At 27.3% G+C, this 14,278-nt stretch overlaps 4 protein-coding genes across 11 annotated transcripts; 2 read left to right on the forward strand and 2 right to left on the reverse strand.

The window, feature by feature from the left end:
• The first annotated feature begins 249 nt into the window (after nt 1-249).
• On the forward strand, nt 250-6,396 carry LOC132907866 (probable ATP-dependent RNA helicase DDX55 homolog). Of its 4 annotated transcripts, none has more exons than XM_060961316.1 (8): nt 250-474; nt 604-711; nt 811-1,083; nt 1,162-1,520; nt 1,591-1,788; nt 1,862-2,552; nt 2,640-2,705; nt 3,897-3,969. In XM_060961316.1, the coding sequence occupies exons 1-7, from the start codon at nt 376-378 to the stop codon at nt 2,679-2,681; spliced, it is 1,770 nt and encodes a 589-aa protein (XP_060817299.1). In that variant the 5' UTR covers nt 250-375; the 3' UTR covers nt 2,682-2,705; nt 3,897-3,969. The 4 variants fall into 4 exon arrangements, with proteins under 4 accessions (XP_060817299.1, XP_060817298.1, XP_060817297.1 ...); XM_060961315.1 differs by lacking the exon at nt 3,897-3,969 and adding an exon at nt 3,623-3,700; XM_060961314.1 differs by lacking the exons at nt 250-474; nt 604-711; nt 811-1,083; nt 1,162-1,520; nt 1,591-1,788 and adding exons at nt 4,312-5,745; nt 5,825-6,396 and having other exon boundaries at nt 2,412-2,552; nt 3,897-4,186.
• Nucleotides 6,137-9,906, reverse strand: LOC132907871 (DNA topoisomerase 2-alpha-like). 5 transcript variants are annotated; one of them, XM_060961328.1, is made up of 7 exons: nt 9,762-9,906; nt 8,898-9,332; nt 8,416-8,782; nt 8,075-8,346; nt 7,756-8,008; nt 7,461-7,698; nt 6,137-7,326 (listed from the first exon to the last, which is right to left on the reverse strand). In XM_060961328.1, exons 2-6 carry the CDS (start codon nt 9,315-9,317, stop codon nt 7,574-7,576), a joined length of 1,437 nt encoding a protein of 478 aa, XP_060817311.1. In that variant the 5' UTR covers nt 9,318-9,332; nt 9,762-9,906; the 3' UTR covers nt 6,137-7,326; nt 7,461-7,573. The 5 variants fall into 5 exon arrangements, with proteins under 5 accessions (XP_060817311.1, XP_060817307.1, XP_060817310.1 ...); XM_060961324.1 differs by having other exon boundaries at nt 8,075-8,782; XM_060961327.1 differs by lacking the exon at nt 9,762-9,906 and adding an exon at nt 9,674-9,691 and having other exon boundaries at nt 8,075-8,782.
• Nucleotides 9,907-10,201: 295 nt separating this feature from the next.
• Nucleotides 10,202-12,396, forward strand: LOC132907874 (CWF19-like protein 2). The gene is made up of 7 exons (XM_060961334.1): nt 10,202-10,540; nt 10,624-10,881; nt 11,010-11,075; nt 11,141-11,446; nt 11,517-11,672; nt 11,761-11,943; nt 12,025-12,396. Exons 1-7 carry the CDS (start codon nt 10,382-10,384, stop codon nt 12,163-12,165), a joined length of 1,269 nt encoding a protein of 422 aa, XP_060817317.1. The 5' UTR covers nt 10,202-10,381; the 3' UTR covers nt 12,166-12,396.
• On the reverse strand, nt 12,180-14,190 carry LOC132907873 (protein arginine methyltransferase NDUFAF7, mitochondrial). Its single transcript, XM_060961333.1, has 5 exons — nt 13,702-14,190; nt 13,469-13,576; nt 13,121-13,402; nt 12,931-13,044; nt 12,180-12,862 (listed from the first exon to the last, which is right to left on the reverse strand). Exons 1-5 carry the CDS (start codon nt 14,011-14,013, stop codon nt 12,374-12,376), a joined length of 1,305 nt encoding a protein of 434 aa, XP_060817316.1. The 5' UTR covers nt 14,014-14,190; the 3' UTR covers nt 12,180-12,373.
• Between the last annotated feature and the right edge of the window lie 88 nt (nt 14,191-14,278).

The raw sequence follows: 14,278 nt of genomic DNA on the forward strand, positions 1-14,278 counted from the left end.
TAAGATCTAAATTTTAATCACGAAAACTTATGGAATACATTTTATTTATATCTCTTTACTTTTATAGTTACATTTTACATTTAATTTAATATAAAGTTTCCACATCTCACAGTAGACACATTTCAAAAATATTAAATATATGCTAAAATTAAAAGTTGATTTATATAAATGATATTTGAAAAATCTACGATAAGGTTATTAAGGTATTCTACATGTACGTATAAATCTACTAGTAGTAGTCTACTACTTAGTAGTAATGGCATGTTCAACATAACCTATAAAACTGTATTAAATTATGTTTGAAAAAAAGTAACGTTAAAATTATATATTTTTTAATTTTTTAACTTACTTTAACTTAAAATTTTACAATTCATAATGAAAACACAAAATTGGAAAGAATTAGAGTTGCCTTTAAGTGATTCTGTATTAAAAACCATTGAAAAGTTGAACTTTCCTTATATGACACCCGTGCAGGTAAATTATAGCAATGAAAATTATAAAGTTATGAGAAATTTTAGATTTGAATCCTTTGATAAAATAATATTTATAGTTTAAAATAATTATAAATTTCGTAAATTTGAATTTTTTTAAAATTATATACAGGCAGCTTCCATACCATTACTACTAAAAGGAAAAGATGTTGCTGCAGAAGCAGTAACAGGGAGTGGAAAAACAATTGCGTTTTTAGTTCCACTCTTAGAGATATTGCAGGTATTATATGAAACCTACAACCTGTGATTATTTTTATTTAATACATATTTATATATTTTGGATAAAAAGATAATCATTATTTACTTAAATTTAAAACAGAAAAGAAATGAGAAATGGAAACCTATAGAAATTGGAGCAATAATAATCAGTCCTACAAGAGAATTGGCTATCCAAATAAATGAAGTTTTGCAAAAATTTCTGGACCATATACCAGATTTAAAACAAGTATTACTTGTTGGTGGTACAACAATTGCAGAAGATGCAGATAGACTTAAGGCAGGAGCAAATATCATTGTGGCCACACCTGGTCGATTAGAAGATATGTTGTCTAATTGTAAAAGTATAAACTTGACAGCATATGTAAAATCTTTGGTAACTAACATTTAAATATAAAATATGTTTTTATAGTAATATTTTGTTTAAATTAATTATTAGCAATGTTACTTATAGGAAGTACTGATCTTAGATGAAGCTGACAGACTATTAGATCTAGGTTTTTCTGCAACATTAGATACAATATTATCTTATTTACCACGTCTCAGAAGAACAGGTTTATTTTCTGCAACTCAAACAAAGGAATTGCAGCAATTAATAAGAGCTGGACTTAGAAACCCAGCTCTGATAACTGTTAAAGAAAAACCAAATATTTCTACACCTTTGAATTTAATAAATAATTATGTCATTGTAAATGCTGAATATAAATTATCTATAATGATAGATTTTATTCAGCGTAAAGGGACTAATTTAAAATATATGATTTTTTTATCTACTTGTGCTTGTGTTGATTATTTTAGTCATGTTACACAAACGTAAGTTATATTATAAACAATTTAGGTACATTTCTGTCAAGATACATCTTATAACGTGTTTTGGTTTTAGAATGTTGCCGACTATTCAAGTATTTGCAATTCATGGCAAAATGAAAAACAAGCGGTACAAAGTATTCAACGATTTTCGATCAATTGAAAGTGGGATTTTAATTTGTACAGATGTAATGGCTCGTGGTATTGACATTTCGGAAGTTGATTGGGTATTACAATATGATCCTCCATGTTCAGCAAGTAGTTTTGTTCATAGGTAAGAGTAGATCTAACTTTAAAATTTCTTATTATTTATAATTTTGTTGTAACTTGCTAATCATTTGCTCTAGATGTGGTAGAACTGCTAGAATAGGTAACGAAGGAAATGCATTGTTATTTCTCTTGAAAACAGAAGATGCATACGTAGATTTTATTAAAAGAAATCAAAAAGTAGATCTACAGCAAATAGTTTTAGAGCCATCCATTATTTCATACAAAAAGTGTTTAATATGTATGAGAAATTTACAAAAACAAGATCGCTCTCTTTTTGACAAGGCCAACAGAGCATTTGTATCATATGTCCAGGCATACAATAAGCATGAATGTAATTTAATATTAAGATTGAAAGATATTGATCTAGGAAAGCTTGCAATGGGTTTTGGGTTATTACGAATGCCTCGTATGCCAGAACTTAAAGGAAAAGATTTGTCAAATTTTCAAGAAGAAGATACTGATATCAATTCAATTACATATTCAGACAAACAAAAAGAAAAAAGTCGTTTAGAAAAATTAAAGATTTTTCGAGACACCGGAGTATGGCCTAAGGTACAGAAACGTAAATGTAAACAAACTGAGCCATGGTCTGAAAATAAAAAAAAAAAAATGGAAAAGCAACAAAACCGTAAAAAAAGGAAAGAAAAAAAAATGAAGCAAAAGATGTCAGAGAACTCAACAAAAAAGCGAAAAAGAAAGATAAATGAACAAGATATCAAAGATTTAGCAAAAGACATAGCATTAATTAAAAAGTTAAAAAAGAAAAAGGTACATTTAATATAATTTTTGAAATGAAAATTTCTGTAAAAAATAAATGCTCGTACATATATTTTTAAACAAGATTAATTATTTCAGATTTCACAAGAAGAATTTGATATTGCTTTTGGAACTGATTGAAAAATTTAATGGATATAGCAGAAGGTAAACAATACATGCTGAAGTTATATTGAAATGAGCTTTTTTTGTATATATTCAGTATACAGATAAAGAAGCATGTATATATTATAGAATTCTTCAAACATTTGTATTATTTTCATGTATAGTTTATTTATTGATAGTACTACTCAAATTATAACAAATCTTCTCTGTTAAAATAAGTATATCTTAATTTTCTTTATAATAAAAATTTTTTATAAAAATGAAGAAAATAATTTATACCAAATATTACACATGTTAGATAAATAAAAAATATTGATATATATCTTTTCCTACATAATAAGATAACATTAAACTCTGAATTGAATATGTGAAGTATTCTGAGTATTGTGAAAATGTATGATATATAGTGTATGTATATGTGAAATCTTTTTGAAGGAAGATTTCATTATGTGAGTGGGCCCCACTTATCGAGTATAGTAGAAGGGGGGACATAAGCACTGCTTTAATGTGGCATAGTGATGAGTCACACGTTTGTGCAAGTGTCAACTGGGTGTAACAAATATAATTTCAATTTTTATAATAAAAGATAAGAAATTAATTAGAAATGAACGATACAGATGTAAATGATCGTCCGAAATGGTTGCTAGAATTGGAAAATCGGAAAAGAAAAGTGAGAATTTAAAGAAACGATTTTAGAGTATACTTAGAGATATATTTTTTCGTTTTCCTTTGTAATATGATATCTGTTTATATTTATTATTCATTTTATTATTATTTATATATAATTCAAAACAATTTAATCATTAAGTACATTTAGTAAACTAAAAATAATATACAACCGTAGAAAATTTTATTTGAATTTATCAGTTATAATGACCTATAATTTTTAATCCTCTAGAGGTTATTAATAAAATTAATTGCTTTTGAAATTTTTAAATCATTGTAATCATTTTATTCAGCCTCGATTAGCACATGAGGCTGGGGCAGGAGCACCTTGTGTTCTTTGTAAAGCTGCGTGTCCAGGTTTGGATTTACATTTTTGGAGAAAAATTTGTAAAAATTGCAAATGCAGTAAAGATGACCATGATGTTGATGATGACGACTTTCCACAATTTGATTTGTTGTTTGGGACCTCAAGAAAATATAAGAAAAAATCAATATGTAAATACCACTAAATTAAGATAATATACACAATCTATATATAATATAATACCTTTTTATTAAATTTTTTAGTATTACATATAAACGGTGGAAAAGAACATGCAGAAGAAGCATTTGAGTGGGTGCCACCAGATACAACAAAAGAACTTGCTGTAGACTATATGAAAGCCTTACCTATGGAAAAATTACCCATTAAGGGATCACCTGGTGCAGCTCTGAGGAGACAATTATTACAAAAACAGTTACCTCTTCATGACATAGATTATAAAACTTGTGATAAGTTAAGTGATCAAGAGAAAAAACAATTTGAGAGGTATTTAGAAAACATAAAAAAATATGTAGGACAAGGAACAGTGACAAAGGTAAAATATTATTATACATTAGAAATTTAATCACCAATTAAATTTGATTATATGTAAATTAAATCTAATAATATATTTACTTATTAATATATTATATATATATATATATATATTATTTACTATAGATATTAAGTGCTCGTCCATTTGATGGATCATTAATAACACCTGTAAATGCAACAGATCTGCAACATCATAGTCCACAAAATAAACTTAATGTGCCACCAAGCTTTGTTCATTTGCGTACACCAAGCAGTTTTGCTCCAAAAAGTTCACCTAAGAAGAATTTATATGAAAATTTAAATGTACATAACTTTTCTACTCCTTTAGATGCAAGTAACAGCAGTAATATTAAGAATATTCCAATTTTTGAAAAATATACAATCAATAAAGATGATGAAATTAATAAAAGCAATATTCAAGATATTGCAAAAGATGTGCCAACAACTGAAAACTTGAAGTATTTAAATGATGCAGCAGTCACAAATGTTAATTCTGAAGTAACATCACTTAGTACTCCATCAGAATATCACAAAGAAGTATACAAAGATGTACTAAAAAATCCATCCACCTCTCTGATACATTCAAAACCAATAAATGATAATGTTGATATTGTAGAAGCTCTATTAGCAGATGCTTTGCTACCACCTAGTACAGTGCATGCAAATGATATAGTTAGAAGTACACTAGATGAAAAGGGTCTAATGTACATACGCGAAAAGCTCACAAATAAGTATAGTAATCAAGAAAATCAAGGACATGTACCATCCAATATTCCTAATTTCACAAGAAGTTCAGATTCAAACAACTCACTATGTAGAAACACTGCTTTTGGATTAAAAAATGAAAATATTCCGTCAAATAAAGGAGCTGATAAAACAGTTACTGTTAGTAGTGTAAAATATCCTGGAATGTTAATTCCATCAAAGGATAAACTTCAAAAAGCAAAAAAGGATATTCATAATTCTGGACCAATAAAAACAGAAATGGAAATAATGAAAACCAATTCAAATTTAGTTAAATCTGATCCTTTGTATTCTACAGGTTTCAACATAGAAAATCTAACAGAAAGTAAATCACAAACTCCTTCAAAAGTAGTGGAAAATTCATTTCCTTCACCAGCGTCATCATCACAAACATGTCCACAGATCTTCGATATTAATAATTATCAAGCAACAGTAAATAGTTTTACAACACCATCCACCACCCTTCATTCCGAGAAATTGGAAAATCAGATTTTTCCTTATGAAACTAATTCTACGGCAAAACAATTGGAACACCATGTTCCAAATATAACACATCTTAAGAGTGTCATGGAGGAATTAACAATAGATTCTAAATCACAAAAATGCCATAAATGCGAAGAAGGGTTCCATGTTGGTGATGTTGCAGTAATTACGGACAAAGCTAAAAATGCAGTATGGCATCCAGGGTGTTTCATGTGTAGTATGTGTAATGAATTATTAGTAGATTTAGTATACTTTTATTATAAAAACAAATTATACTGTGGCAGAGATTTAGCAACACTTTTAGGAATTCCTAGATGTTTTGCTTGTGATGAGGTATGTACAACATACTTAAAAAGGTTTCCAAAAAATTTCATTTCTACTTCATAATAATAAATTATCTTATATTTTTCAGCTTATTTTTGTGCGAGAGTATACTGTCGCAGAAGGACATAATTATCACGTAAAACATTTTTGCTGTTGGGATTGTGATGTTCCATTGGCTGGGAAACAGTACATCACAGAAAATGATCGTCCATTATGTCTCTTGTGTTATCAAAAAACATATGCAAAAACGTGCAACATGTGTGAGAAAGTAATTGCAGCAGATCAACAAGGTGTTGCTGTTAAAGATTTAAATTTTCACGCAACAGAAGCATGTTTCCGTTGTTATATTTGTAATAAAAACTTATTAAATGGCAGATTCGCAGTTAAAGAAAAAAAGATATTTTGTAGTAAGGAATGTATTTCAAACTTTTTACATCCACAAATTAAATAACTAATCAGGAAATATTACTTTATATTATACTATTTTTAATAATCTAGCATCTTTTTTTAATATTATGTGTTATTTGTTATAAAATACAGTGCATTATGTAGCTTTAATTTGTTGTACATATTGTCAGTATGAAATGTACATCATATTGAAAAACAGACATTGTACACAATCATGTGTATAAAAATATATATTTTTACTAAGTATCTAAATCATTTTTCAACAAATATTCGTTATATACGTACATTTATATTACATTTTAAGTCATTATACAATTTATTATAAAAGATAATATATAAAACAATTTGACCTTTATCTTATTTTAGTCATTACTTTTATGTTAGAATATTTTATTACTGAAGCTCTATAATAACTTTTGCGAATGAATTAATAAAATAAGTATAATTTTAACTGTTCTCAGAAGAAAGATATGTGCATTCAGAAATATCTTATAGTATTCTATCAAATTATGACTTACCAATCTTCAAGAGAATTTTAAGCAAATATAAATTATATATAAAATTATGCATATTGTATTATATTTTATATAAAGTTTAATCCAGAAATATTAATTAATTTCTATATATAACTAGAGCTCTACAAGCAATATATTTATTAAAAGCTCTAAATGTTTTTATAAACTCTGAGATAGCAAGGAATGCTATTCTATTATTTTGATTTCTTATTCTGCACAATTTCATGAAAAAATTAATTTTAATTCATAAAAAATTAATTAAAAATATCCCAAAAACATAAATCAATTTGAAATATAAAAATCTTTTACATTCTAAGTTTAAAGGCAGATCTGTTATAAAATCTTTTACATCGTAATAAATAATTCTTATAATAATTTTTATGTAAGTGTTTTTTTACTGCAATATCTCAATCTCGTAATCTCAATATATCTTTTGATATCAAATTCATTGATTACCGGCTTTTTCTGAATATGTAATATGTATGTGTTTGCACAATTTTTTTTTTAAGAAAATAAATATGATATATATACTTACCACAGAAGGTAAGTAAACAAATAATATTGATGTTTTACAAATTTCTTTAACCCTTTTCCCTACAATTTAAGTTCCAACAGCGCGTACCGTAACCATCGGCAGGGTCGGTCAGACGTCGAGCCCTTTCATGATCTGTCTGAGCGTTCGAAGTTGTACAAGGTACAACTAATTTTATGTTAAAAGATATTTGATAAATAATTACTACCAGTTGATCATTGAACAAGATATTTAAGGATATCTTTCTAATATTTTTCAAGAAAATATACCTGCACGTCCGAATGCGGCCAAGAAAAAGAAATGTTTGTTGCATGTAGCACCAAGGACATACCACGAGTCTAACTCGACGTCGTAGGTTAAAGGGTTAAAAGTTCATAACATTTCATTCTGAATCACTGTCAACAACGGTTAAAACTCTTTTAAATGTACTGCGTGCTTCACGATGTTTTGTAGGTGTTTCTGGTGGTTTTGTTGATTCCTTATTTCTCTGAGCACGTGTAACACGTCCTGAAATTTTTTATTATTAAGATATTTATTTCTTATAGGTTCTATAATGTAACAAACCTTCTGAAATAATATTGCTAGTATTTAACTCGGCAACATCCTTAAGGCTTTCATTTTTTTCTTTGGCTCTTTTACATTTTTCTACGGTTGGTCTGCCATTAATTCCATTTTTTGCTAATAACTCTCTAAGACACCTTACTTTAGCAGCATTTGATTTACAACTAGCCCAAAGATCATTATAAGATTTTACATGTATTCCAGCAAGTCTAATATATTTTTTTAACAATTGTATTTTTCTGTCATCTTCAGGTTTCTAGACGAATATAAAAACATAATTTTGAAAACATAAAATATGATGCAGAAACATTATTAAACTTACTTTGGTTTTACTTTTTTCATTTTGAGAATTATCTTCACTGTCACTTTCATTTTCACTTTTGCTTTTCACAGATTTTCTATCAGATGTATTCTCTTCTGACTTTAGATCCTCTGTTATATTAGAATTTTCATCTTCGCCATCCACATTTTCAATGGGTTTCTTAACTTTCTTTCTTGCTCTACCTCCCCCTTTTTTTGATTCTGTGGCTGATTTTGTAAATTTTTTATTTGCTCCTGCTTTCTTGAGTTTCTTCTTAGTTTTTGGACTATAATCTTCATCGGAAATATCATCATTATTTTCTTCAGAGTCAGTATTTTTTGTTTTGCTGAAAGAAGTCCTACCTCTTTTTTTCTCTTTCTTTCCAGTTTGTTTAGGTTTAATTTCAAGCGTCTCTTGTGAATCTGATTTATCTGCTTCAGAAGAACTAACATCAAGTTCTGAATCATTAGGTTTTGCTTTTACAATTATGGTTTTTGGCTTAAGTTGTTTATCTTTTTCACTTTCACTTTCAGAAGAACTTGAAGATTCTTTATCACTAGCACACTCTACAGAAAGTTCCAAACCTTCCACTACTTCAGCATCTTCAATTTGGAATTTTTTATTTTTCCTTTTTGATTTAACATTATCTTCTTCTTCTATTTCTGTCTTTTCTTCTATTGTTACATTATTTGTATTAAAATTTGATATAGTTTCTATGTGTATGTTTCCCTGTCCCAAAAAAATGAATGCAAACTATTAAAAAATGTAATATTTTGAATACTAATATGTATATCGTTTAACGTTGCTTGTAGACTAAAATTTAAATACATAATTTATACATTACCTGTTGCTTTACATCTGTTAAAATATTAGACTCATTTTCTTGTTTATTTGCAATATCATTAGTAATTGATATTTCATTATTTTTAATATCAGATACTACAACATGTGATTCTTTTGCAGATTCATTTTTATTTTCCTCCGAAACTAAGTTAATTTTGTCCTTCTTATCATCAATATCTATATTCTTTGAATTTTTTTTTATTTCTTCAGCAGTACCATTTGCTTCTGAAATATTTTCAGATATTTTTTCATCAATAGATGTACATAGTTTCTTAGAAGGTAAATCTAATTTTTCATCCTCTGAGGTTTCTTCGCGTAACCTTTTCTGCCTAAGTTCAGTTGTGTCTATAGGATTATCAGAAATTTTTGAAGGTGGTATTTCATCCTGTGTTTCTTTGTCACTTTGGTCAGATTCAATCATTATTTATAAATTTATCTAAAATGAAAATTTTGTATATATATATAAATTTAACGAGAGTAGAAAATATAAAAATAATAGAAATTAGAGAACATTATTTCTTTATAACAGATAAATTTAAAATTTACTTTATTTGATAACAAGGTTTGGTGGCAGTTGATTTAATTACATGAAAGTTTGTTTAAATAACTGTTTCCGTTTAAAACCTCCTTACTTATAATTTGTTTTGTTTCGATATTATCAAACATTTAACGACATTATTTAGTATGTGTAGACGATAAAACATTAATAATTGTAAATAATTGTTAATAGATTAGTATCAAAAAATCATAAAGTATTAACAACTTTTTCTATAGAACCTTTTAACATAAAATATTTTACTTTCTAACACGTCAATGTCAAAACAGGAAAAATAACTGAACTAACAATAAATAGTACTTAACTTACAATGTCAAAATAACCAAGATATATCCAATTAATTGTTTTTAAGCGACAACCGTAACGTTTGCGCGGCAAAATCTACGCGGTAACTACGTAGTCGCTATTGATTGGTTAAATTATGTACAATATAGTACTGTAATGCTTTCGCATGAACTTGGCTTTATGTTTAACAATATCGATGTGTAAATTAGGAGCGAAATTTGAAATCGCCCAATCACGAAATAAAAATAACATCTATATTTTGTGCAGCGTATGAACGTCATAAGTTTGTGATTCAATGAGTCGAGCTTGGAAAGATAAATAAAACCACGTGATTAAATTTTTAGTTGATTCACAACTTCCGTTTGTTTCCCCTCCTTTTGTCGTCCATTATAAAAATCATAATTCATTAGCGTCTATCAAGCGTCTAGTTGAAACTGCTGTGTACTATGTGAATAGTTTGTTTATTTCTATCAGAGAGGAAACTGCTTCTAGCTTTTACTCAAATTAACAATACGATAATCGGTATACACAGAGTCAGCTATACTTTATGGCATGTTGATATATAAACTATCAATTCTGCACAACAAATATTGAGGTTAGTTGTGGTGACGCACACTTGATATAAACGTTTTTGAAACTTCAACATGTTGAGTTCGTCACATACTCATGTCGGCCGTCGTGCAAAACAAATTCCTAATAGTGACGGAAATAATACAGAATCTGTAGAAACCAAACCTCTGACAGAAGCAGAAATGAATAAGCTAGGGGCAAAAATTGTTAAAGCTGAAATAATGGGCAATACTGTATGTATACTTACTAACGTTTTACGCTACATACACGAAATGTGCCAAGAAATTGTAAAACTTCATGATATTTTTTTTTTTAGAAACTTGCTGATGAATTAAAAATTCAGTTAAGAAATGCTAGAAATGTCACAAAAAATGTTCAAATATGCAGTACAGAAGAAGTCCAAAATGTAATTCTTACACAAACTGATTCAAAAGGTATTACAAGACCATTGGAATCCAGAGTTCAAACTATAAAATCTTCACAAGATAATAAACGGAAAAATGTAGAAACACATGTTTCTGGCAAGAGAGTGAGACATTACTTTGACGATGATAAATATTCATTGGAAAATTTGGTATGTTCACTAAAATATAACTTTAATAATATTAACTAAATATTATATATATATATTATTATTAGTTAATTATTATAATATTAACTAAAATAATATTAAATCTCAATAACATCATCAACGTGTTTCAGTTTCATAAAGAAAGAGGAAGATCTACAAATGAAGATGATGCAGCATTTGTTAAGATCGCTTTTAAGGTATGTCATACAAAATCTATTTTAAAAGATATTATGGAATAAATGACATGTAAAATAACTTATAGAATGGAGATATGGATGAAATGTTTGAGGAACGCATTACACACATTAAATCAGATGCTGAACAAGATGAGAAAGATCGTTCACATGCTATTAAGGAATATAAACGTTTATCAAAAAGTTTGGATAATTGTTATTGGTGTATTGATTCAAAATACATGTTAAAACATATGATCATTACAATGGATTCTGAGATTTGTTTAAGTCTACCTCACTATACCTCTTTGACTTCCGGGCATTGTATAATAACACCTGTACACCATATTGCTTGTCAATTACAATTAGATGAAAATATTTGGGAAAAGCTGAAGGTAAAACATATTTTCTAGATACTATTGTTTAATAATATGCCTTTTTTTCTTACAAGTATTTTATTTTCAGATGTTTAAAGAAGCTTTATATAAAATGTTCATGGATCAAAATTTGTATCCAGTGTTCTATGAAATTTACAAGAGTCGTCACAAATTTTCACATATGCAATTGGAATGTGTTCCACTGAAAAAAAGAATCGGTGAATTAGCTCCAATCTACTTTAAGGTAAATATATACATAGACAATTTAATACATTTGAATAGTATATATTTATATTTGATATATGATGTTTTATATTTGATGTTTTTGGCAGAAAGCCTTATTGGAATGTGAAACTGAATGGTCAATGAATAAAAAAGTAATCAATCTTGAAAATAAAGATGTGCGTAAAGCTATTCCAAATGGCCTATCATATTTTGTGGTAGAATTTGAGAGAAATAAAGGATATGCTCATGTTATTGAGGACGAGCATATGTTTCCGACAAATTTTGCACAGGTAATTTTCTTAAATTAAGAACAGTATGAATGAATGGTTATTTCACAAAAATGTTAATTTCAAACATTCTATTTACTGCAGGAAGTTATAGGTGGGATGTTGGATCTAAACCGGGACATATGGAGAAAACCAAAAAAAGAACATTTTGATCAACAATGTAAAAAAGTATTAAAATTTTCAGAGATATGGAAGAAGTATGAATCTGAAATTAAAAAATCATAATTAGGCATGAATTCTTATTTATAAATGTAATTTTTGCAAATAATTGTTAATAAATTATTGCAATACATAATTTTTTTTACAAAAATTTTAATGTAGATAAATAAAGTCTATTCATTTATTTAGCCTTAAATGTATAAATACATGCAAGAAGTTTCTATATATTATAAAAATGTGCAATATATATAACATTTTATTGTAATCTTCATGTTTAATAAAAACCTGCTACTGGTACTTTTTCGAAATATTCTTTTAAAACAGACGGAAATAGTGATAAAACTTTAAAACGTGTTCCCATTTTATCTTCATCCATTATCATATGATATCCTGTTTGTAATGATTTCTTTCCTTCTTCTGAAGTATTTTGTAAGAGCATTTGCATTCTTAAATCAATTCCAAGGTTTTGTAGAAAGCTTGATTGAGTTACTGGTCCAAAAGTTATTAACCTATTATCTTTTTCTGCAATTTTTTTAATAGCTGCAAAATCAACATCTGCTGTTAAATCTGCAGCTCCTGGGTGTAATAGTGGATCATGTATTTTATGTTGAGAAAATCCACGAAAAGTATCAGTTTTATCACCATTATGGCCATAATCACAAATTAAAGCAAATCCACCACATTCCCATAAAAAGTTAGCTATATAATCCACTATTACTAAACTTTCTGGACTAATTTCAACATGCTCTCTCTTTTCATCACTCTGAAAGATATTCGCAAAATGTATTTAATCCGTAATTTTATATTTTATTTTAGAATAAGTAGTATTACCGATATATAAAAGGTAGCAGGTGTTGGAGTATTTGATAACACATAACAAAATTTCTCTTCATTACTTCCTTGAATTATGTCTACTAAAACTTCACACCAGCCTCTATCAGTTTTCTAAATGTAAAATTATTATATGTATATAAAGTATTATATATATATAAGTTGTACATATTAGGTATAGTTAATATACCTGAAATTTATGAATTGGTAATGCATCAAAAAATTCATGTGCTAAAAATATACTAAAATTTTTAGGCACATCCTTAATAGAATTGTACCAATATATTTTTATCTCATCTTCTGTAATACCTTCTCTATAGTAATTGATAGGGTTACATTTAGATTCATTAATTTTTGTATCGTATTCTGTAATTGTTTTACATAAATTCTTTGCCTGAATCAAGGACAAAGTAGGACTAATTTCAACTAAATGTACTGATATATTATTTAGAGATTTAAATTGTTTATACACCTGTACAGTAGAGATATATTTATAAAATAAATATATAATTTTGCGCTTTGAATATTAAAGACATACCCTTAATATATCTTTAATTAAAGTTCCTCTACCTGGACCTAATTCAACTATTTGAAAAGGACCCTTAGAAATCTTTTGCGATTCATATTTCATCCAAATGGCTATCATCTAAAAAATAAATGATTAAAACATATTATACATATTTATATATTATATAAACATATATATATATATGCTACATATTATAGCAATTTAATTCAAACAAAAGATTTTCAAGAAGATAACTTACATACTTCTCCAAATAATTGTGTAATTTCTGGTGATGTTGTAAAATCGCCCTGTTTTCCAAAAACGTCTTTATTCATATAGTATCCTACAGTTGGATGAGTTAAAATTTCTTTCATATAATCATGAATTGTAATAGGTCCACAGGCTAAAATTTTCGAGTATAAATAGTGATAAAGACTTTGTGACTTTTTGTCATTCAAGGTTGAAAAATTAAACGACGAATAAAACAAAAAACGGTTTCGATAATTTAGTAACATTTTTGTATTAAATGGTTTGTAATACTTTACATATTTTCCAAATGCCTGAAAAATAGCCATATTATCGACCCTTTAATCAATGAATTTAAAGCATATATAACAAATTTAAAGGTTATGTTTAGGTATCATCATTGATTAGAAATAAATTAATAATTTATTTTTTTTTATTTTAAATTATCAATTTTTTGTACAATTGATTATTTAAACTCAAATACTTATTTATGTATTTTATCTAAATGTTAAACATGTAAGTGGTTATTCATAGCAACAAGTTATGTATTCTTTGAATAGATGGCAGCAAATATTCTGCCTTTGTTTTTATATA

The sequence above is a fragment of the Bombus pascuorum genome, chromosome 6, assembly GCF_905332965.1.
Source record: "Bombus pascuorum chromosome 6, iyBomPasc1.1, whole genome shotgun sequence".
Lineage (NCBI taxonomy): Eukaryota > Metazoa > Arthropoda > Insecta > Hymenoptera > Apidae > Bombus > Bombus pascuorum.